Here is a 24,056-nt window from a genome sequence, read left to right as displayed (position 1 = left end):
TAGTTTCTCAGCTGAGAGTGAAGCACTGATTGACTTCCCTCTGCCTGCCAGAGAAGCCATCTGTGTCCTGGCAGTTGACAGCTTCATTGTATCACAAGCCTTACAGCTGCTTCCGGAGCAGGTTCCGGAGGGATTTCCCCAGGGTCCTTCTGGGTTCAGCTTTCAGAGGGGGAGATGCAGACTCCCCGTGGAGATGGTTCCGCCTCTTTCCGCCCTGGCGTTTTCAGCCTCCCCAAAGAGAGTTTCTTCACTTTTCCTGACTTTACCCTCCAGCTCCAACTTCTGAGATAACATTTGTGCTTCTGCAGCCTTGTACAGCTGTTGTAGTTTTTAAACCCAGGATGTGATGTTAATCCTGCAAAACTGGAGAAACAAGAATTTGCCATCCAGTCCTCCTGGAGAAAATCGCTATTTGTCTTTGGTCCGAAAACCTTCTAGTCTTTTCTCAGTTTATCAGGGTATGGGATACATCTTGTCACTCTGTTTTTCTAACTTAGTATGAATGCTCTGGCCAGGTTCATAGAGTGCAGAATTGTTTTTGCCATTTTATTACAGAAAGTCTCTAACATACCCCTAAAGCAGAGCCCCAAGTGTGCCCCTACTCGGATTCAGCAGCAGTGACCAGTGTGGCCAGACCCCCTTCCTCCACTCCCTTCCTCACTCCCTTAGTCAATCATGTAACCAGTAAATTTTAGGTTGCGCTTCCAAAACATTCAGCTAAAAACTGAACTTGCACAAATGATTATTGTAGAAAAAACTGGAGAACAGAAGAAAGGAGAGAAATGAATTTGGAAGAAGGGGATGGACAAGGAGAAGGGCATGGGGAGGAGGAAGGGCAAATATCACGTGACTCGGTTAGCGCGCGCCGGAGCCGTGAGGCTTTTTGGGTCAAGCCCACCGCCCTGTCTTACTTAAATTCAAGCCCTACAGTCCCCCTGAGCACAAGGACACACTACAGTGCCCCGAATTTCACTTAACAATATTCAATCTCCTCCTTCCGACCATACTAATAAATGTACACCTGAGCATCCTTCTTAAAACTTAGTTTTTAAGAATGGCCCAGAAACAAGCAATCGTAAAGTACATTGATAAGAGTCCTGGGAAACAATTCCCTGATAGCATTTCTCTGGAAACTCCCACCCTGCCCCCAGATCGCGTGCTCAGCATTTTCAAGTATCTGGCTCCAGCAGCCGCCAGCCTTGAGGCGTCGGGAAGACCCTATAGTACAGATGGACAAACTGAGGCTCACACTGGGAGCCCACGGTGGGGCTGAATTTGAAGCCAGGTCTGCAGGACGCCAGGGACCACGCGCGCTTCACACCCAACAGCCCTAGACGACGTCCCCGTGAAACCTGGTCCTAACTAGCCAGTTCCGCCTGGAGGCACATCAGGCGGGGGCAGGTGTCGGGAGGCAGGGCTTGTTCTGAGCTCCGGCACCTTGAAGGCACCAGAGTCACGTCAGATTGGAAGGCTCCGGGCTCTCTGTGCCTTTAAGGCCGTCCTGAGGGCGGGGCCTGGGAAACGGGCCCAGACGGCTGATTCACTCCAGGCGCTCCTCCCCTTTAAGGCGCGCGGCAGGGCGGGGCCCCCCACTGGCCTCTTCAAGGCGCGGTCCGCGTCCGCCGGCAGAAAAAACGGCTTAAAGGCGACGCGTGGCGCGATGGCGGCGGCCCCACGCGCGTGCAGGCGGGGCTGGCGGCCGCGCCCGGTGCTGCTGCTGCTGCTGCTGCTGCCGCTGCCGCCCCCGGGGGGCCCGCCGGGCGCCGCCGCCTACTTCCCCGAGGAGCGCTGGAGCCCGGAGTCGCCGCTGCAGGCGCCGCGAGTCCTCATCGCGCTGCTGGCGCGCAACGCGGCCCACGCGCTGCCCGCCACGCTGGGCGCGCTCGAGCGGCTGCGGCACCCGCGGGAGCGCACCGCGCTGTGGTGAGCTCGGCCCCCGCCCGGCCTGCTTGCCCCCATTCGGGCGGCTCCACGCCACGCGCTGCCTGCTGCCCCGCCACCGGGCGGGGCGGGCCGGACCGGACCCACGCGTGGACCCCGCCGGCTTCCCTGTTCGGGGCGGGCCGGGCGCGCGGGCCCTTTGCTTTTGCCGTCCCGCCCCTCCCCCTGTCCCTTCCCCGCCGCATTAGGACTGACCGACCGCTGTCTGCAGATCCGGGACCCCTCGCGCCCAGCCCAGGGCTGGGCCGCTCTGCCTGGGACTAACCCTCAAACCCGCTTCGGAGCACCCACAGCCCCAAAGAAGGGGAACCCGGGGTCCCCGCGGCCCACACGGCACTTCCGCTAACAGAAAGACCTTACGGCTTCTGGCTTCTGCTGCCTTGGATCCCGAACCCAGCCGGAGTCGGATTCCCTGCCCTCTAACCAGCGTGGGTGGGTGGGTTACCGGACCCTAGTGGCCAAAGGGGGAAGTGGCTCTTTCGTGGCAGGGGAATGAGGCCGAGTTCTGCCTGACTGGTGACTTCCCGCCTCTTGCCTCAGTTTCCTCATCTGGAAAATGGGGGGCCTTAATGCCACTGCGGTTGGGTCCGTCTCAGAAAATTAACCAGTTAATGCCTGTGAAGCCCTTGTGCCTGGCGTCTCTGATTTGGTGCCCGATGGGCCGGAGCTGGGACTAGTACTCTTACCCTTATGTTGTCATTACTAATCATCACTGCTGCTGTTGGCGACTTCATAACAATTTTTTTTCGGTGGGGGGATAGCTCTCATCTTTATGGTTAACCTGAACTCTTAAATGGCTCTCACTCCTCCACCCCAGATTGCGTAGTCTGGATAATCCAAGAATTGTTTGTTGAATTAATAAGTAACCACAGCCCACTATAAGGTGGTGTTGCTCATAAGAGACAATTGAGGAAGGGGGGGGGGGGTGAGCGTATGTGATATACTGGATACGTTTTAAAATTCAATTGCACAGGGGCGCCTGGGTGGCTCAGTTAAGTCAAGTCTTCAGCTCTTGATTTTGGCTCCGGTCATGATCTCATGGGTTCTCATGGGTTCGTGGGTTCGAGTCCCCCCTCTGGCTCTGTGCTGACAGTGGAGCCTGGTTGGGACTCTCTCTTTCCCTCCCTCTCTCTCTCTCTCTCTCACAAAATAAATGAATAAACTTTGAAAACATGGTAAAACTAAATTGTACCTATTTAGTACTTGGGGTGGTTATAAGATCCTAGATGCTCAATCGTCCTAACGACGTCTGATGTGTTTTTCCAGAATGAGCTCGTTTGATCCCCTCTGCAGCCCAGGGAAGTGGGTCCAGTCCTCCCTTACCTGTATTTCAGATGAGGAAACAGGCAGCGAGGGGGGGGAAGCGTCTTGCCCAGGGCTATAAGCTAGTGGGAGGCTGGCTTGGGGTCCGGAGTCTGTTGTTGCCCCTGCTGCCCCGGTGGTCTGCCCTGCCTCACTGTCCCCGGCCTCACGCTGCCTGTCCTGCTCTGCCCGCAGGGTGGCCACGGACCACAACTCAGACAATACGTCGGCTGTGCTGCGCGAATGGCTGGTAGCTGTGAAGACTTGGTACCACTCTGTGGAGTGGCGGCCGGCGGAGGAGCCCAGGTGAGCTTCGGCTTCTGCCCGGATGCCCCCCCCCCCCCCCCCCCCCCCCCCCCCCGACAGCCGGACTGGGCTGCGCCCTCATTCACACACCTTTCCTGATTCCCCATTGTCCCAGCTCTGCAGCCTTAAGGGCTGGCCTGGGCTGCTCTGATCCGCCTTCAGCTTCAATGGGCCGGAATCCTCCAGCTGGACCTTTGCCCCAGAAATTCTCTTCCCCCGCAGTTCCCTTGGGCCCTTGTCCTCCTGGTGGTGGGGACACCTACTGCTTTGTCCCCAGTGTCCCTCTGTGCCCTGGCACGAGCTCTACTGCTTAGCTTCCCCATGATCCCCTGGGCAGTGCTGACCCCTGGTTTCTTTAATCCTTTCAGGTTTTTTTTTCTTAACCCGTCTGCTGCCCAGACCAGATTCCGAGTCTGGGAGGACAGGCTGCAAGTTTGCTTCTGCGGCTCCTCTTACCCTCAGGAATGACCCTGCAAGGCATAGAGGCCCCCCGACCCCCATCTCCAGAGCTTTCTTCCTCCTCTGCAGCTGGCCCTGGGCTCCCTCCCCCAGTTTTCTCCTCTTGCTTCCTCGCAGCCTTCAGATCCAGCCCACACATCCCCTCCTCCAGGAAGCCCTCTCTGACCACTGCCCCCTGGGTTGCGATGGTGCCCCACGCTTCCCACAGCACAGCTGCCTCTCTGCAGGTCCTACCCGGACGAGGAGGGCCCCAAACACTGGTCCGACTCGCGCTACGAGCACGTTATGAAGTTGCGCCAGGCAGCCCTGAAATCTGCCCGGGACATGTGGGCCGATTACATCCTGGTGAGTTTCTCGGCCAGCTGCCCCCAGATGGCGGGGGAGGTCTGGGTGGCCGAGGGAGGCCGGAGCAGTGGGCTGTAGAGACCAACTTTAACCCCCCCGTTTACGGAGGGAAACAGGCTCTGAGGGGGAGTGAGTTGTCAGAGGTGACACAGCTGGGTAGCAGAGTTGCTGGGATTCAGTCCAGGGCCCCCTGGGCCCTTAGTCATCAGGTTGTGTTCCTAACCGTCCCCTGTGGTTGGACCCTTGGGCCATCTCCTTTTTATTGCCCCTCCTGCACGACCGACGATAACATCCTCTGGGCGAATTCCGAGAAGCTAGTGGATGGGGTGGGGGGCTGGGGGGGCACTGGCGATGGGGCCTGACTTTCACTTCCTTCTGGGCCGGCCATTGCCTCTGGAGGGAGGGACGGTTCAGGCGCAAGTGCAGTAATGTTAAGGTATCTCCCCACAGGCCTGCGAGCCCCGTCAGCCCATCCCCTTGATCTGGACGTGATCTCCCCCCTGGTGCGGGTGGGGGTGGACGGCACTGAAGGCTGGGCCTGGCTCCCCGTGGAGGCTGAGTGCACCCATGCCAGCCTGACGTATCTGTGGTTGGTCTCCATCTACACGCCGGGCCCTTAGCTGCGGTCTGCACCTTCCTTATTTACTTAGTGGGCAGACGTCTGTGAGCCTCTCCCCTGCCCTCCGTCCGCGGGCTGGACCCCGAGGACACGGTGAGGGTCAGCACGGGCTGCACCCTGCCTTCCTAGTGTCCCCGGAAAGGTGGACGGGACCAGAAAACGAAACTGAGCGAGGACATACCGAAAGGCAGCCAGTGCTGCGATCGTACAAAGGCAGCTGGTGGCGGATCGGTGTCCTGGGGCTACGGTGATAAAGTAGCCCGCACTATGGGCGGGGGGGGGGGGGGGGGGCTTAAAATGATGGAAGTTTATTGTCACGCGGTTCTGGAGACCAGCAGTCTGAAGTCAAGGTGTCCACAGGGCTGTGCTCCCTCTGAAGGCTCTAGGGGAGGGTCCTTCCTCACTTCTTCCAGCTTCTGGGGGCTCCGCATGTTCCTTGGCTTGTGGCCACATCGCTCTGTTGTCGGTCTCCGGGGTCACACGGACTCCTCTCTCTGTCTCTTCTTATCAGGTCGTTAGTCATTGAATTTAGAGCCCACCCTACTCCAGTCTGACCCCCTCTTAACCTACATCTTAGTTACATGTGCAAAGACCCTATTAAGATCACAGTCACAGGTTACCAGGGGTCAGAATTTCAACATATCGTTTTCTGGGGGCCCCCGTTCAGTCCACAACAGATGGCATAATCAGGGTGTTGTGATGAGTGAGCAGGGTTGGGGGCCTCCCTTAGGAGGGGACCCTAGCAGTGGATCCGAAGGAAGAAGGAAGCCAGCCTCTGGGGGGACACCGGGGACAGTGTCTGAGGCAGAGGGAACAGAGTAGGGCACAAGTGTGGGGCATACAGGGACTGGCGAGGAGGCCGGTGTGGCTGGAGGGGTGATGGAGGCGGTCCTGGAGTGGTGGGTGGGGGCCAGACTACGCAGACCAAGGGAGAGATTTTGCTTTTACTTTGAGGGTAATGGGGAGCCATGGAGGGTATGTGAGCACAGGAGAACTGTGTTCTGATTTACGATTTTCAGAAGCCCCATGGCTCCTCCCATGGGGAAGCAGGGTCTGTTGGGGCAGGAATGGGGTTAGCAGGAGGCCAGGGTAGAGGCCAATATGGAGGAGGAGGAGTGGGGAGTGACTGCAAATGGATTGGGGATGCTTTTTCAGGCTGAGGGGACAGGCTCTGTTTGGGGACTAGATGTGAGGGTGCCAGGAGGACCCCATGTCCCTGGCCTGAGCTCTGCAGAGAGGGTGGAGGAGAAAGAATGGAACACCCTTTATAAATTACTTTTTCTTTTCTTAAACTGAAAAAAAAAAAAAAGAACAGACTCCTCCTGGGAGCCCTGTAGGTTGATGTCTTATCAGCCCATTTACAGACGGGAAGGTGGAGGCTCAGAGAGGTAGGTGACCATGTGCTGGGTGGAGTCTCGGAACCAGTGAGGTGCAGAGAGGAGACCGGACCCTCCTGGAACCATCTAGCACAGAGCCACCTTGTCTGCTTCCCCAGGTTCGAGGCTGGCTGGCTTGCACTTCTCTCCCTCAGCAAACTTGGGGGGAACTCAGTGTGTTTAAAACTAAAGAAACAAAAACAAAAACAAAAACTCAAAGCAGCTTTCAGCATACCAGTGTCTTTCTGTGACTGGGGTCTTTGGAAATCCATACTGGGATGTGGACCCCTTTGTCCGGTGTTTTAAAATTGTTACAAAAAGGATCTCTCTAAAAAAAAAGGAAGGAAGGAAGGAAGGAAGGAAGGAAGGAAGGAAGGAAGGAAGGAAGGAAGGAAGGAAAGAAAGAAATAGAAGAAAGAGAAAGGGGAAGAAAAGGACCCTCTTTTTTCCTCCTTTTGCAAGCGATATAGGTGTTACTGGTGTGAAAATACACAAGAAAAAAATAAGAAACTTAGGAAAGAAAAAAAAACAAGTAAACCTTATAATCTTACCTCCCAGGGAGACTCACTTTCTGGCTGCTTTTCTGTGTTTTCTAATTGAGGTGCAATTTACATAACATAAAATTAACTGTTTTAAAGCGGACAACTCAGCGGCATTTAGTACATTCATTATGTTGTGCAACCACAACCTCTGTCTAGTTCCAGAACATTCCCAGCACCCCAGAAGGAGACCCTGTCCCCATGAGCAATCACTCCCCACTCCCCCTCCCCCAGCCCCTGGCACCCACCAGTCTGCTGTCTGTGTCTATAGATGCGCCCGTTCTGGACATTTCATGTAAATGAATCATAACACCACGTGGCCTTTTGTGTCTGGCGTCCTTCACCGTGCACCATGTTCTCAAGGCCCATCCATGTGGTAGCGTGTGCCAGAACTCTAGTCCTTTTTGTGGCTGAGTCATGTTCCTTGAACGGATGGACCACGTTTTGTTCATCCCTTCTGCCATCGACGGACACTTGGGTCATTTCCGCCGTTTAGCTGCTGTGGCCAATGCCACTGGGAACTTGGGTGTGCAAATGTCTCATCCCTGTTTCCGGTTGTCCTGGAGCACGCCACGGAGTGTGGAATCGCATCGTGACCTGCGTATCCCCGGTGGACAGGACCACCCTTACCCGATCGTTTACTGCGGCGCGATTCCCAGCCGTCTTGGCTCACTCCGCTATGGGACGCGGCCCGAACCCCCCTGGCTGGTTCGCCACCACCAGACTCTTGGGTCGTCCCTGGGTTGTGTGATAAATAACACTGTGGTGAGCATCCTGGTGTGGCCTTGCTGGAGAGTGTTGGTGATGCGTGGTTTGGGGTGGGGGGACCAGCAGGCACCCCCCCCTCCCACGGTGACGCCGTTCCCGGGCTGGTAGATTTCATCTGATGCTGCAACAAGGAAGTTACCATCTTTTTATCCCAACATTCGAGGCATTAAAGGAAAAAAAAGGCTTATGTGAAGGTCTGATTTTTATACGCTTTTTATCAGCATCTAATTGACGTTAGGAGAAGCGTGTGTTCCTCCCAGCCACTCCGCACAGAGGTGGCCTCTGCTCCGACTGTCCTCGTCCTCCAGCACTGTCCGTTTTGAAAGTTTCCAGTGCTACATCTGGGACCCATTTATGTTGCTTTGTGCTGTGTGGTCTGTCCCTTCTCTTGCCGCGTAGTGTATTGTATGAGCATGACTTGGCTTGTCACTTGAGGAACCAGGTGGCTTCCAGGGCCCCATCTGCTGCTCCGGGATCCCCAGGCACCCCTCCCCTGTAGGACTCTGGCTGTTCAGAGCCGTGGCCCAGCCCAGGTCAGTCCCGTGACCCATGCTGATGCTGTATTGGGTGTTTTGCAGTTTGTGGATGCAGACAACCTGATCCTCAACCCTGACACACTGAGCCTCCTCATCGCCGAGAATAAGACCGTGGTGGCCCCGATGCTGGATTCGCGGGCTGCGTACTCCAACTTCTGGTGTGGGATGACTTCCCAGGTCAGGGGGCTTCTGGGGTAGGGTGTGGGCCGGGGGTGGGAGGGGTGAGCAACTGGGGGCTGTGGCTAGGGTCTAACTTATCATACCACCTCATGTGAGCATCTCACAACATCATTGTGATAATTCCTAAGTAGCTCCTCTGGGGAGGGGCTGTGATTGTGCCGTCTCCTCCCCACCCTCTTCCCAGTTACTAAAGCAGAAATAGAAGCACAGAGAGGAGTTGACTTGCCTAAGCTCACACAGCTAGGAAGTGGCGGTGCCAGGATAGGACTTCAGGCACCACTTGATCTAGGTATTCAAACAGCATTCCTATCTTCCTCCATCCTTTGGGTGGCTTCATTTTCAGACTCTTGAGGCATGATCCCAGCACCATCTGGCCAAAGTCCACTTTGGTCCCTGTCTAGTCTCCTCCTACACCCGAGCCAGTTACTGAAGCCAGGAAAATGCCAGGTTCGGATTGACCAAGCCTGGGCCACAAGTCCCACCCCAGGGTTGAGGCTGGGGTTGCAGGCAACTCCAGGGGGAGTGAAAGGGTAGGTGCTGGAGTGGGGACCATGCCAGCGGAATGGGGTTTGGTGGCTGGAGCCGGGACCCCTCTTGACTCTGCCTGTCTTTTTAATTGTTGGGTGATTCACATAACATAAAACTCAGCTTTGTTTGTTTATTTTTATTTATTTTGAGAGAGAGAGCAAACAGGGGAGGCAGAGAGAGGGAGTATCCCAAGCAGGCTCCGCACTGCCAGCATGGAGCCCGACGTGGGACTCAAACCCACAAACTGTGAGATCATGACCTGAGCTGAAATCAAGAGTCAGACGCTTAACCAACAGCTACCCAGGCGCCCCAAACTCACCATTTTAAAGTGAACAATTTCACGGTTTCTATTTGTTAAAAATATGTCGTAGAAACCTAAATGTTACACTCTAAGAATTACAGTTTGTAAAGGTATGATGAAGAGAGAGACCAACCTCCGACTGTTAAGTCATCTCTTCTAGAAGATTCCCTCCCAACTTCCTTGAAGTTGTCCAGTGTAAATCAAAGGATCACAAAGATCCAGCCCTTTCTTGACTTTTTTTTTTTTTTTTTTTTTTAATTTTTTTTTCAACGTTTATTTATTTTTGGGACAGAGAGAGACAGAGCATGAACGGGGGAGGGGCAGAGAGAGAGGGAGACACAGAATCGGAAACAGGCTCCAGGCTCCGAGCCATCAGCCCAGAGCCTGACGCGGGGCTCGAACTCACGGACCGCGAGATCATGACCTGGCTGAAGTCGGACGCTTAACCGACTGCGCCACCCAGGCGCCCCTTGACTTTCTGATTTCCTCCTTCCCTAATGTCTCCTGTCTTTCTTCTTCTTCTTCTTTTTTCTAATTTTTTAATCTTTCTTTATTTTTGAGAGGGAGAGTGCTAGCAGGGGAGGGGCAGAGAGAGAGGAAAACAGAGAATCCAGCGCAGGCTCTGTGCTGTCCGTGCAAAGCCCCACGTGGGGTTCGAACTCACGAACCGTGAGATCATGACCTGAGCCGAAGTCAAGAGTCCAGGTTGGACGCCCAAGCGACTGAGCCCCCCAGTGGCTCCCTCCTGATCTGAAGTGTGGAGCTAGGTCTGCGGGTGGACAACTGCTTCCCTTCCCTTATCTGCCACCCCCCACCCCGGGTGGCTGAGGTTCTGGTGGGGGGGTGGGGTGCAGATGAGGCCTGACCGCACCCAGAGCTTTGCACTCCGCGAATACCCACTGCGGCCAGAGGCTGGCATCTGGGTCTCGCTCTCCGAGTTGTTCCATGCCTCCCATTGTCCCAGGCCCCCCGCCTCACCTTTAGGGACCCCCGCACTCTGCCCCTCTCCCTGCAGGGCTACTACAAACGCACACCTGCCTACATCCCCATCCGCAAGCGGGACCGTCAGGGCTGCTTTGCGGTTCCCATGGTGCACTCGACCTTCCTGATCGACCTGCGGAAGGCGGCATCCAGGAACTTGGCATTCTACCCTCCTCACCCCGACTACACCTGGTCCTTTGACGACATCATCGTCTTTGCCTTCTCCTGCAAGCAAGCAGGTGAGCCCGCAGGGAGCTGGCCATCACTGGGGCGTCCGGTTCATTGGGACGGTGCCGAGCCCACGGAAGGCTCACAGAATCAGAGCTGCAGAGTGCAGGGATGGCTTCAGGTGTGGCTGTCGCCAGGTGTTGGGCGATATCCTCAGGACCTACTTACTTTCCAGCCCCAGCTTTGCTGGGGCGCTTCACTGCCCAGGTGTTTAAGACCTATTTATTGAGGGTTATTCCCATCTTGATATTCTCCTGTGTTCTCCCAGTTTCCTGTAGCTGAGCGTAATTGTTCCCTAACTGTACAATTAGGGGAAAAAAAACTAAAAAAAAAATTTTTTTTTAGCATTTATTTTTTGAGGGACAGAGAGAGGAAGCGGGAAAGGGGCAGAGAGAGGGAGACGCAGAATCCGAAGCAGGCTCCGGGCTCCGAGCTGTCAGCACAGAGCCCGACGTGGGGCTTGAACCCACAAACGGGGAGATCATGACCTGACCTGAAGTCGGACACATAACCGACTGAGCCACCAGGTGTCCCCCCCCGAAAAAAAAAAACATTTTAAAGAGAGAGAGAACACAGCCAACCATAGCTGACCTGTCGTATTTTTTAAAACCACCGTGCAGCCAATTATGGCCCATGGGCCAAAGCCGGCCCACCATCTGTTTTTCTGTAGCCACGAGCTAAGAATGCCTTTGGTTCCTGGACCCAACTGCATCATGTATGTGTGCGGGGTGGGGGTGGGGTGTTGTCCAACAAACAATTCTCGGACACCAGCATTGTGTCCTATCATTCAACTCCATTCTGACACTGTCTACCCAGAGATAGCGTCAGATTCCACAGGTTGAGGGTTCGGTCCTACAAGACTGCCCCCCCCGCCCCGGCCCCCGACTTCACATGCCAGCCACCAACCCATTAATCACCCTTAATTTGCCAGAGCGGCTCACAGAATTCAGGAAACCCCTCGACTCACTAGATTACTGATTTATTATAAAAGGATAGAACTCGGGAGCGGCCATGTAGAGGAGACGCCCAGGGCCAGGTACGTGGGAAGGGGCGCCGAGCTTCCTCGTCCTCTCCACGTGCACTGCTCTCCCCACATCTCCACGTGTTTACCACCCCGGAAGCTCTCTGAACCCCATCCTGTCGGGTTTCTATGGAGGCTTCCGTGACATAGACGCAGTTGATTGAATCGTTGGCTCTTGGTGATTCAGCCTCTACCTCTCTCCTCTGAAGAATCCAACCTTCTATTCATGGTTGATTCCCCTGGCAATCAGTGTGTGTGTGTGTGTGTGTGTGTGTGTGTGTGTGTGTGTGTGTGTGTGTGTGTTGGGGGGGGGCCTCTTTAAATGCTTCTCAAAAGGCACTTCTTAACATAAGAGACACTTTTAAGCTCTCAACATTTAGGAAATTCCACGGGTTTGGGGAACCGTGAGCCAGAAACTGTGAACAAAGACCAAATATATATAAGAAGTATATAGTTGGTCACCTGAATGGAAAAAAATGAAAAGAACAAGAATATTCTGTGACATCTGAAAATCATATAAAATTCATATTTTAGGGCCTATAAATAAAGTTTCAGCGGCACGCAGCCACGCGCATCCATTTAAGCATCATTTATGGCCGCTTTCGCGTTCCAACGGCAACTGAGTCATTCAGACAGAACTGTCTGGCCCAGAAGCGTAAATATTGACCGTCTGCCCCTTCACAGAAAAAGTTTAACCAGTTAAAACGAAAAATCATTTTCACCGGGGTTTTTTGTTTGTTTGTTTTTTACTTAAGGGAAAAAAAAAAAAAGATTACACAAGATACAAAGATGTAAACCACTCAGAAAAGGGCGAATGCAGAAGGCTCTGATGTAACTAATGTTTTGTTCAGCTGCAGCCCCTTTCTGGGCATAAGGGTGCATCTGGTGGGGTCCACCCGCCGTTTTGCGGTTTGGTTTGTCATGGAATCCTGCGGGGACTGAGTCCGTGGCCACGCAAGGCGCCTGTTGACAGCTCTGGAGTTTGTCATGGGCTTGCCCGGCAGCGTGAGCCCCTCCTCTGGCTCCTGGCCCCAGATGGGGAGGTGAGGAGCCTCTGCTGGTTGCCAGGAGCAGCGGGACCTGTCTCAGATCCAGCCCCACCCGGGGCCGTGCGGCTTCACACCATTTGCACTTTTTTTTTTTTTTTTTAATAATTCGTTTTAACGTTTATTTATTTTTGAGAGAGAGAGAGACAGAGTGCGAGCAGGGGAGGGGCAGAGAAAGACGGAGGGAGGCACAGCATCCGAAGCAGGCTTCAAGCTCTGAGCTCTCAGCACAGAGCCTGACGCGGGACTCGAACCCACGGACCGCGAGATCACCACCTGAGCCGAAGTCGGGCACTCAACCGGCTGAGCCACCCCGGCGCCCTGCCGTTTGCACTCCTGATTGTTGTTTCCTTGGCCCCAGAGGTCCAGATGTACGTCTGCAACAAGGAGGTATATGGCTTCCTGCCAGTGCCGCTGCGGGCGCACAGCAGCCTCCAGGATGAGGCCGAGAGCTTCATGCACGTGCAGCTGGAGGTCATGGGTGAGTCCACCCGCGCCCAAGTCACCTCCCTTTCTCCGCCACCTCGCACCCATCCCCCGACGCGAGCGTCTGCCGCGCGCCAGTCCCTTGGCTGGGGGCAGGGGGTACCTGGCACGAACAGCTTGGGCAGGTAGCTGTGCGCAGCCTCCCGAGAGCGGTCGGGGTGGGCTTCCCGGAAGAGGTGGCATTGAGATGCAGGGTGGACGGGAGTTAGCCAGGAAGAAGATTGCAGCCGGAGGATCAGCCCTCGCAAAGGCCAGGAGGCTGGAGGGGACGTGAGCCCAGCGAACAGCCAAGGTTGATGGGGCAGAAATGGAGGTGGTGAGCTGGGCAGAGCTGGCAGGCGGAGCAGGGCAGTGGCCTCAGACACCAAACTGAGGAACAGGCCTTTTTCCCCGGTGGCAGGCGGGAGCCATGGAGGGTGTGGGAGCCCAGGGGCAGCAGCTTTTCACTGATAGACCTTCATGTGCATGGTAGCGTCTGGGACACTGTCATCTTGAGCCGTTTTCTCATCTGTACTCCTGCCAACCCCCAGACCCACCATTCTTTGTCTTGTATTTCTCTTACATGAATGCTTTTATTTTCCCCACTTGAATAGATTTATTTTAAAAAGGTATTTGTATCATAGTTGCAAGCTCACGTCTTTCTAATATGTATGTACATATACACATCAATCCATAAACTGTTAAGCCAGCCGTCCCTCCAGTGGGGCCCTGAGGTGGGACAGGCACGCAGGGCTGAGCTGCCCTCGTGGTGGTTTGAGCAGCTGGGGATCTCCGGAGCAGCCAGCAGTGAGACACTGTCCACCTCCACGGGGGCCTCGCCCTGTGCTGGCCACACACTCCCCCAAGACGGCCTCTGAGGCGGCATGGCCACTCCTCCCACTGCACAGACAGGGAGGAGCCCAGCTCTGGGGCTCCTTTCCCACTCTGCCCATGCTCTAGAAAGTTCTGTCTGTGGCACCCCCTGGTGGCTGAAGGTGGAATGGCACCCTGCCTTCTGGGGCAACTTCTGGGTATTTGGAGGTGACATCTGGAGGCTGCAAGGTGACCAGGCTGAAGACCGCCACCCCCCCCCCCCGCCCCCACATAACATCTGAGCGTCTGGGACGGATGCCCACACCCGGCCCAGCAAACCCCACCAGACTGCAGTCACAGGAGGTAGATCTCTGCTTGTCACCAACTCCCACTGGCGACTAGACCCTGAGAACTATCTCCGAGGCTTCCGTAGCTTTCCTAGTTTAAAGTTTCACAAATATTTCCAGTGTTATCTCCGGTCAGGAAACCATTCGCGCTGCTGTTAGAAACCGAAAATGACAGAGGGGCGAATATTTCCCCGTTTTCTCAGGGGCCAGAGCAAAGCATAGGGAACGAAAAGAAGGAGGGGCTGGAGGTTTCAGGTGTTGGTGCAAATCCTTCCTTCTGGTCTGAGTGAAAACCACGTGTCCACCTGTGGGCGCTTGGACCCAGGCTGTGCGTGTGATTTTTTTCCCACGCATTCAAGTCTGTCTTACGGCGAAGCTTCAGACTCGCAGAAAAGCTCCGCGAGGTCCCTGAGTATGGGGAACCCGGAGACTTGCTTCCTTGCCCCGCCCCCGGACTATGCGGCATCTCTCCCTGTCGGCCCCGTAAACCTTGCTGGATAGAAGTCCTGTCCGTTGAGCTTTAGCCACACGGGGGCGATGGGCGTTGTGTGTGTGCGCGGGTGATGATCGCTTTTGTATCCTGTCACCAGCCACAGCCCGGGCCCTGGCCTTCCCCTGGCCCTCCCACCGCCCCTATTTCCTCAGCGGATGGGTTTGGGCTGCCTGGTGCTTCTGGAAGTGGAATCGCCCCGCGTTCCTCTCTCAAGTACCAGGTCGTCCGCCCAGCGTCCCGCCGGTGCTGCCATGGCTGCTGGATGCAGCTGAGGCTCGTCCCCTGCCTTGCTGCCCGGTGTCACTAGTTCTCTTACTTCTTAGACCAGTTGCAGAGTCCGTGGGTCCCTGAGACCACACTCGGGTCTGATAATTCGCTAGAAGGACTCGACTCACCGGAAGCTGTTACACTCACGGTTTATTATGAGTGAAAGGACACAGATTACAGTCAGCAGAGGGAAGGGGTGTCTGGGGTGGTATCCAGGAGCGTTCCATGCATGGAACTTTCAGTCGTCCCCTCTCTGTGGGGTCGTGTGGACAGCTTGTACTTTTCCCAGCACCAAAGTGTGAACAACACGCATGGTGTACTGCCAGCCGCGGGTGCTCCCCTGAGCCTCGGTGTCCAGGGTTTTTATTGGACTCACAGGGACCTGGCTGACTGCCACATGGGTGACCTCCACGTCTAGTCCTCGCAGAGGGCGAGCTGATTCCACATGGCGCAAGATCCTACATCACACTGTTGGCATAGACCACCCGGTGTGGCCCAAGACCCCAGGCAAACAAAGATAGTCCTGCCAGGCAGGGTGTTCAGAGGGCTTCCACCTCCCAGGAGCTGGGGACAAAGGCCAGACCTCTCTTTGGGCAAGTTCGATTATTCACCCCATGATGGGTCTGCTGAAGGTGTTAGGTTTTTATAACCATTGTGATGTGACTTTCTGGAAAGGCTGCATGGCTTTGCTCCTTCTGGATGCCCGATGTGCTCCATTTTCCCAGAACAGGCAATAAAGAGGAGATCCTCACTCCCCACAGGCAGGCCAGGGGAGCCTGGGCCCCAGGGGAGGGGCAGAGGCTCAGAGAAGGGAAAGGCACCTAGAGTTTGCACCCGGGTGCTCAGACCCCAACATCTTGCCCTTGGTCTCCGGCTCCCCCAAAGAGGGCAGGGGGTGGTCAGAGCTGTGTAGGGACCCCAGCAGGCAAAAAAAAAAAAAGCCCAGGATGTGGTGTCCCTGGGGGGCCCAGGTTGGCTTTGGGCCTCGCCCAGGTCTGTCCCAGACAGAGGGGCCTGTGTCTGTCCCTCAGGCTCACATAGGGCCTGTATTCTTGACGGCTGCAGATGCCGCACTGCCCGTGAGGCTGGGCTCCTCTGGGCCAGCCCAGTGGGTGTGCAGGAGCCTCCCCAACCCCCCGTCCACCCGCGGATCTGATCCTTCTGAGGGAAACCACCAGGGGTGTGCCAAGACAGGGCCCCAGGGACGTGGTCTGAGCGTCGTTCACTGCAGCTGACAGGGGAGTGGTCATGGCCACTCTGAAGTCCTTGGCATAGCTTGGCTTGTAGGCGCTCCAGTCACACGGTCACCATCCCCCTGCACGTTTCCTGTGGTCCTCTGCGCGTGCATCTGTAACCAAAGTTCCCATGTTTCTAAGGATCCCAGTCACCATTTTAACTTGACTATGTCTTTAAAACCTTACCTCCAAATAAGGTCACATTCCGAGGTACGGGGGGTAAAGATGCCAACGCACTGGGGAGGACACAGTTCAACCCATAATATGTGTCGTTTCGTGGCATCTTTTCCTGAAACCTCTGGGAGGAGGAGGTTTTTAAAATCGGATCCCATTTTAAAGAATTTTTTGTTAGTGGTTTTTATTTATTAGAGTCCCATTTTATAGATGAGGAAAGCCAAGGCCCAGGCAGGTCAACGTCACACGGCTTGCCATCATTCCTGTGCTCGTTCTACGAGTAATTATTGAGTGCCTGCTGCGTACCAAGCGTTGGGCACTGGGGACTCAGCGTGAGTGGACAGACCTGGTGTCTGTTCTGTGGGGGCACACGGGAGACAGGAAACCAGAGAGGTAGGACTGCAGGATTGGGGTTCGATGGCAGAAGCCCAGGTGTTGTGGGAGCCAGGAGGAGGTGCCCCGCTCCAACTCAAGAGGCCGTCTTAGAACTCAGGGGATGGAGGGGGGGAAGGAAAGGGGTTTCAGGCAGAAGCCCAGCGTGTGCAAAGGTCCTGAGGTAGGAAGGGGGTGCATTTGGGGCAGTGCCAACAGCCCGAGTGAGTAGGGGTGGGGAAAGAGACTAGCACCAGAGTTGTGAGTGGAGCCGGCTCAGGCACAGCCTCCAGTGCCAGGCTAAGGAGTTTGGGGTGAAGGGGGGTCACACAGGGGCTGGGATAGGGAGGTTGTTAGGAGGCCAGGCCCCTCCCTGAGGGACCCCACCGAACCCGTGGCCTCGCTCCGCCCCACAGTGAAGCACCCACCGGCGGAGCCCTCCAGGTTCATCTCCGTGCCCACCAGGACGCCTGACAAGATGGGCTTTGACGAGGTGAGCCAGGCCTTCCTTCCCCGGGGGCGGGGGTGGGGACAGGGGCCGGGCCTGGAGTCTCCCACTGAAGCTCCTGGCCCGCAGGTCTTCATGATCAACCTGAAGCGACGCCAGGACCGGCGGGACCGCATGCTGCGGGCGCTGCGGGCGCAGGAGATCGAGTGCCGGCTCGTGGAGGCCGTGGACGGCAAGTGAGTCCCACCCCGGGGGGTCCACAAGCATGGGTGTAGACCGCTCCCTGGCGGGTGCGGACAGTGGGAGGGGGCGGGCTGACGGCGGGATGGCAGGCCGAGCGGGGCTTCCTCTGACCCCTGCTCCCTGCCTCCAGAGCCATGAACACCAGCCAGGTGGAGGCGCTGGGCATCCAGATGCTGCCCGGCTACCGGGACCCCTACCACGGGCGGCCCCTCACCAAGGGCGAGCTGGGCTGCTTCCTCAGCCACTATAATATCTGGAAGGAGGTAGGCCTCGCAGGGGAGGGCGGGCTGTCCTCGGGTCCTCAGGCTTCTGGCCCCTCCTGGAGGGGATCACTGGCGCCCCCTGCAGGCTTCCGGAACTTCAGCGGGACACAGGGCCTCTCTCCGGTGACTGCTTCACCGGAAGTCCCCTGAACCCTGGGTGGGGCAGCTGTTGTCCCTCCTTTGTGCAGAGGGGAAAACAGACTAGGGAGGGAGGGGGAGCCCGGCTCCCACAGAAGGTGGGGTCTGAGACCCAGGGCCCCCAGTTGAGGGCTCTTCCCACCCAGCTGCTGTCAAATGTCTCCGGAGCCTGGTCTCTGTGCTCAACATTTACAATTAGAAACGACGGCCACAGGGACATTAACCAACGCCAGCCCCATGCCAGGGGCTCGGCAGCCACCCTCAAAGGGAGGGAGGTCGATCCAAAAGACGGTGAGGAAGGTGCCTGTTTGCTTCCCTCCGGCTGCCCCAGGGCCTTTAAGCAGAGCTGACTTCAGGGTCGGGTCTGGCCTTGGTCTTTGTGTGACGTGGGCAGGGCGTCCTCCCTCAGGTGGTGGACCGCGGGCTGCAGAAGTCGCTTGTGTTCGAGGACGACCTGCGCTTTGAGATCTTCTTCAAGAGACGCCTGCTGAACCTCATGCGGGACGTGGAACGGGAGGGTCTGGACTGGGACCTCATGTGAGTGGGGGGGTGGGGGCAGGGCTGGTGGCGTGGTCCGGGGCCCAGTTTAGAGTGGGGTGGAGCTGGAGCCTGGAGCTCAGAAGGGTGGCCTAGAGCCTGTAGGTCTGATGGCCTTTGCAAGTTAACAGGCTGAGCCAACTCTTGGGGGTATAGCAGAAGAGGCCCCGCGCTCCCTGGATCTGAGAGCAGCCGGGGCTTGGGGCGTGGCCTGGGGTGGGTGTGGTCAGGGCTTGGGAGTGTTCCCAGAAGCTGGGGGCCTGGCGGACTGTGGGGGCATAGCCGGGGAGCCTGGGTCTTGGACCAGCTCGAGGTGGGGTGTGGCCAGCGTATTTCTGGAACAGTCCTTTGGAATCTCCTCTAGGTCAGTTGGATCCTCCTCCCTGCCTCTGTCCTTTCTTCCCTCCCTCTCTCGCTGTCCTGCTGGATGCAGGGCCCTGATGCAGGCTCTAGGCCCCAGACTGTGGACCATGTTTGTAACAGGAGCAGCAGCCGTACCCCTTCGTCCCTGACTCCTCACCACATTCCCGCGCCTTGCCCAGCTGCCCCACAGCCTTGTGAAGTCAGAGCAGCTTCCCTCCCGGCCCCACTCCTTCCCGTGGTTCAGCCTCAGCGAGGGTCCAGGACATCCTTCCCTTCCCAGCTCCGGATCCTCCCGTGGCTCCCCAGTGCCCTTGGAAAAACCCAGTCTCCTCCCTGCGTACCTCAGCCCCTGGGGTCCTCCCTGGCCCAGCCACTCCGGCCTCCCCATCGCTCCCCAAACACACCACGCCTGCCGCCCCCCCGGGGCCTGATGGAGGCTCGCTAGGTCTCTGATTTGCTTGCTGGGCGTCCTCTGGCGGGCGGGAAGGAGGGGGGTGACAGGGCCCTAACTCTGCACCCCAGCTACGTGGGCCGGAAGAGGATGCAGGTGGAGCGGCCGGAGAAGGCTGTGCCCCGTGTGAGGAACCTGGTGGAGGCCGATTACTCCTACTGGACCCTGGCCTACGTGATCTCCCTGCAAGGCGCCCGCAAGCTGCTGGCGGCCCAGCCGCTCTCCAAGATGCTGCCTGTCGACGAGTTCCTGCCCGTCATGTTTGACAAGCACCCAGTGTGAGAGGGGGTTGCGGCGGGCACGCGGGCCGGGCTCTTGCCGTGGGTCTGTCCTGGGTGGGCTCTTGCTGTGTGTCTGTCCCAAGGGTGTGTCTTTTCCTCTGCCTGCTTCTTCCCCCGTGCTACCCCCACCCTCCGGCTCCACGTGATCCCCCCCCCACCCCCCGCCACTGCCCTGCCCACTTCCGTCTCAGTCTGTCCCTTACTCCCAACCCACTGCTGCCTCTCCTCTCGCCGCCCCCCCCCCCCCAGGTCTGAGTACAAGGCCCACTTCTCGCCCCGCAACCTTCGCGCCTTCTCGGTGGAGCCCCTGCTCATCTACCCCACGCACTACACAGGGGACGATGGCTACGTGAGTGACACGGAGACCTCGGTCGTGTGGAACAACGAACACGTCAAGACCGACTGGGACCGTGCCAAATCCCAGAAGATGCGCGAGCAGCAGGCACTGAGTCGCGAGGCCAAGAACTCAGACGTGCTGCAGTCCCCGCTGGACAGCGCCGCCCGAGACGAGCTCTGAGGGGCTGCGGCCGAAACACCAAAGCAGGCATCGCTGGCCCAGCCTCCTTGTGCTCGCCCGGGACAGAAGGGCCACCCCCCCCAGCCCCCTGCGGACCCCTGGCCGGCCGCAGAGGGCCCTCCACGCAAGGCGGTATCCAGCCAGCTCTTGTTCAGCAATCACGTGCACGCAGGCAGCTTTAATGGAGTGCCTACTGTATGCCGGGAACGGGGCCCGGAACCGGGGGGATCAGATGGGAACGAGACACGTTCCTGTCTTCAGGGGCCGAACACCTGAAGTCCCCGCTGTGTCCCAGGCTTCTGTGTTAGCGGCAGTGAGTGAGGCGCAGTTATTCCGTAGGCCAGTGATCGATTCAGTCGTCAAGGTTCTACCGAACGCCCCTCCCCCCACCGCCCCAAGAATCAGCACTAGTGATACACAGTCATTGTTTTGATTCATTTAAGTATTTATTGAACGCCTACTGTAGGCTGGGCACCAACCATCCTAGGCTCTGGGAATATTGAGATTGACCAGCCCCTTTCGTTCATTTCTTCCAACAACACATCCGAGCACCCGCTCTGTGCCTGCCTGGTACTCGTGACACAAAGACAAGTTCTCACTGACTCAGAGCATTTATCGAGTGCCTGCTGTGTGCTGGGGATGAAGAGAAACAAGGTGCTTTTCATGCTTCGATCGGTTTCCTCCCCCCACCCCCCACCCCATCTACAGAGCACCTACAGGCATTAGCGATACAGTGTAACACTCGCCGGGTCGGCACCGGGTCACCTACGTGTGTGCCGGGCCACGTGCTAAGTGCCAGGCCACTGAGATGCACAAGACGAGTCTTTTATCTCTTTGTGCAGCGGGCATTTATTGAACGCCTGCTGTGTACCAGACCTCATGGACTCCCAATGGGACTGGGGAATGATTGGCTGAGTTTGACCCCTGCCCACCCCTCCCCACCCCGGTCACCCAAGCTTGTGCAGACAAAATCCCCCCCCACCACCCAGGAGGGAGGGTGGCTCTTCCTTCACCAGGGGCAGCTGTGGGTCCCAGTGACCACAGGGCCACACGCAAGCTCCCCTAGACCCAGCCCCCCTGGAGGGGGCAAGGGATGAATACGGGGGCTGGGTCTCCTGTGCTCACCCCTGCTCCTGTTTTGACCCATCCCCCTGTTGGCTCAACCTCCCCGGCCTGCATCCCACGTGTGGGTCCTGCCTGCGCAGTGGGGTTCCTGTGTTCAAGGCTTCGGTGGGGTTGTTTGTGTGTTTGGGGCCTTGCGTGGGCTCAGCTGCCCCCCCCCCCCCCCCCCGGCGGTCCTGCCCGAGGCCTGGGCAGGATGTCCCCCAGCGGGGGCTGGAGGGCTTGCTGTGTCTTTGGCCTGGAATGAATGTCAGAGCCAGGACTTTGCTCTCGTAGGGACGACTGCTCACTGGGTCAGGTCCTGGATAACTTGCTTATTTTTTTATTAAATGTTCCCGGTTGGTTTTCACATAAATCTGTGTTCTTTTCTTGGTCCACTGCTCCACTGACCACCAGTGCATAATCACGCTCCCCGCCCCCGCTGCCGGCCCGTGTGGGAGGAAGCCAGGTGCCGGAGAGAAAGCCACTGGTGGAGTGAATGCGGGTGAGGGTGTAGTGAGAGCCCCATAAAACTTCCCTAGAATAGCCCGGGGACAGCTGGCCAAGTGCCCTGTGTCCTGTGGGGTCGACCGCGGGGTTGCCGCCAACGACAGATTGAGGAGACAGGCTGCCGTGTTTTGGGGTCTCCGGGAAACTCCTAAGATGAGGATTTGAGTTGTCAGAGAGGTGACTCCAGGAATCCCCGAGGGGGGGTGGGGACGGGAGATTAGGATGCCAGTGAGCACTTGACTCTGGACAACTGGGGACCTCAGGAGACCGCATCAGACCAGTCCCACCCCAGGGGCGACAGAGGTGGGGCGTTTATCCACACCCAACCGCCTTTGGATCTCCTTTGTCCAATACTTAAAGGTCCTCAAGATTCTCAAGCCCTTGGAGCGCGTAGGCACCTACCCAGGCCTTTTACAAAGTAACACAGATAGTGTGTGATCCTTGCGGAAGAAGTAGAATGTAAACATGCGACAAGATCGCACCCAGTTTTTCAGCAATTGTCTTTTTTTTTTTTTTTTAAGTTTATTATTTTGGGAGAGAAGGAGAGAACGCGGGCGAGCAGGGGAAGGGCTGAGAGAGGGAGAGAGAGAATCCCAAACAGGCCTCTGCACTGTCCGCAGCGGAGCCCAACGAAGGGCTCGATCTCACGCACTGTAAGATCACGACTGGAGCCAAAGTCAAGAGTTGGAGGCCCAACTGACTGAGCCACCCAGGTGCCCCTCGGCAATTTCCTTTTGAATTTTTTTTTTTTCAACGTTTATTTATTTTTGGGACAGAGAGAGACAGAGCATGAACGGGCGAGGGGCAGAGAGAGAGGGAGACACAGAATCGGAAACAGGCTCCAGGCTCTGAGCCGTCAGCCCAGAGCCTGACGCGGGGCTCAAACTCACGGACTGCGAGATCGTGACCTGGCTGAAGTCGGACGCTTAACCGACTGCGCCACCCAGGCGCCCCATCCTTTTGAAATGTCACAACATACCATGGACACTCTGATCAGTGCAGACGTCTACCAGTTCTCTTCCGGGTCGTCACATACAAAGCTCCGCGATGGTGACGGACCGTGCACTCGGCCGGTCCAGCCCAAGAGCGTCCCGGCCCCACTGAGAGCGGTGTTGCAGGACGCATCTTCCTGCTGGAGCTCCTACTTCAGTTGGGTGAGTCGATACAGGTGAAAATGCTGGAAGGATGGGTGTGTGTGTTTCCTCGTGCGGCTGCCATATTTACTCTTCTCGTTAAGTCCTGACCGTTCCCCGTGTGTTTTTTCGGAGGCGGGTGATGTGAGCGTAATTAACCGATCCCCTCTTGTGGAACCTCGGAGTCACTTCTCCGGTGTTCCGGTTACTCGGGGTGTTTCTAAATCTTACTTTCAGATCCACCCAGTGGATCTCAACTGGGTGTTTTTGTTCCTCGGGGACATCTGGTGACGTCTGGGGACGTCTCTGGTGGTTACGACGGGGGGTGGGGGCTGCTACTGACATCTGGTGGGTAGAAACCAGGGACGCCACTGAATGTCCTACAATGCACAGGGCACACCACGAGAAAGACTGCTTTGGCCCCAAAAGTCCACAGTGCTGTGGTTGAGAATCCTGCACCATTCCATTCAGCGTCTTGGGGACAGGAGTCTCTAGAAGGGCCTTTTTGGGTGTGTGTGTGGCATGAAGGGAAGTTTCCTTTGCTTTGAAATTTCTCTGGTTAAAACACAGATTCTCAGGCTCTGCCGCCGGATTGAAAGGGTTAGAAGCTTAGAGGTGGTGCCTGGGAATCCCAATTTTATCTTGAATAAAATCTCCAGGAGAATCCTATCCTTCCTTCCGAAATATGTATATTTCCATGTTCCCACAGATAACGCGTATATATCAGAAGGTACATTCAGGGGCGCCCGGGTGGCTCAGTCGGTTAAGGTTCTGACTTCGGCTCAGGTCCTGATCTTGAGGGTTTGAGCCCTGCATTGGGCTCTCTGCTCTCAGCAGTGGAGCCCGCTTTGGATTCTCTGTCCCACCCCCCTCTGCCCACTCCCTGCTCTCTCTCTCTCAAAAATGAATAGAAATTAAAAAAAAAGAAGAAGTGAGGGGCGCCTGGGTGGCTCAGTCGATTGAGCGACCGACTTCAGCTCAGGCCATGATCTCATGGTTTGCGAGTTCAAGCCCCGTGTGGCGTTCTGTGCTGACAGCTGAGAGCCTGGAGCCTGCTTCGGAGTCTGTGTCTCCCTCTCTCTGCCCCTCCCCCACTCAGGCTCTGTCTCTGTCTCAGAAAGGAATAAACATTAAGAAAAAAATTTTTAAAAGAAGTTATATTCAGAAGTCTGGAATCCGTTTCACTTGAGGACAGTCAAGATGTCAGAAGGCTCGCTTCCTTCTGGAGGATTTAGGGGAGAATCCAAGTCCTTGTTTTTTCCAGCTTCTGGAGATCGCGGGCGTTCCTTGGCTCACAGCCACTTCCTGTATCACATCTCCTGCTCCTTCCTCTGACCTTCTTCCATCCCTCTTACAGGGAGCCTTGTGATTGCCTTTAGGGCCCACTTGGATAATCCAGGAGAATCTCCCACCGTCTCAAGGTCCTTAA

The 24,056-nt window shown here is 56.7% G+C and overlaps 1 protein-coding gene across 1 annotated transcript; it reads left to right on the top strand.

The window, feature by feature from the left end:
- The first annotated feature begins 1,583 nt into the window (after nucleotides 1-1,583).
- On the top strand, nucleotides 1,584-21,360 carry COLGALT1 (collagen beta(1-O)galactosyltransferase 1). Its single transcript, XM_086698674.1, has 12 exons — nucleotides 1,584-1,923; nucleotides 3,439-3,549; nucleotides 4,236-4,353; nucleotides 8,234-8,368; nucleotides 10,216-10,420; nucleotides 12,838-12,957; nucleotides 17,059-17,135; nucleotides 17,220-17,326; nucleotides 17,464-17,596; nucleotides 18,144-18,271; nucleotides 19,157-19,363; nucleotides 19,616-21,360. The coding sequence occupies exons 1-12, from the start codon at nucleotides 1,661-1,663 to the stop codon at nucleotides 19,881-19,883; spliced, it is 1,872 nt and encodes a 623-aa protein (XP_086554800.1). The 5' UTR covers nucleotides 1,584-1,660; the 3' UTR covers nucleotides 19,884-21,360.
- Nucleotides 21,361-24,056: the final 2,696 nt, after the last annotated feature.

The sequence above is a fragment of the Puma concolor genome, chromosome A2 (assembly GCF_028749965.1).
Source record: "Puma concolor isolate L17-30 chromosome A2, mPumCon1.1.hap2, whole genome shotgun sequence".
Lineage (NCBI taxonomy): Eukaryota > Metazoa > Chordata > Mammalia > Carnivora > Felidae > Puma > Puma concolor.
Note: the sequence above shows the minus strand (reverse complement) of the source record. Positions and strands in the feature narration are given on the sequence as shown.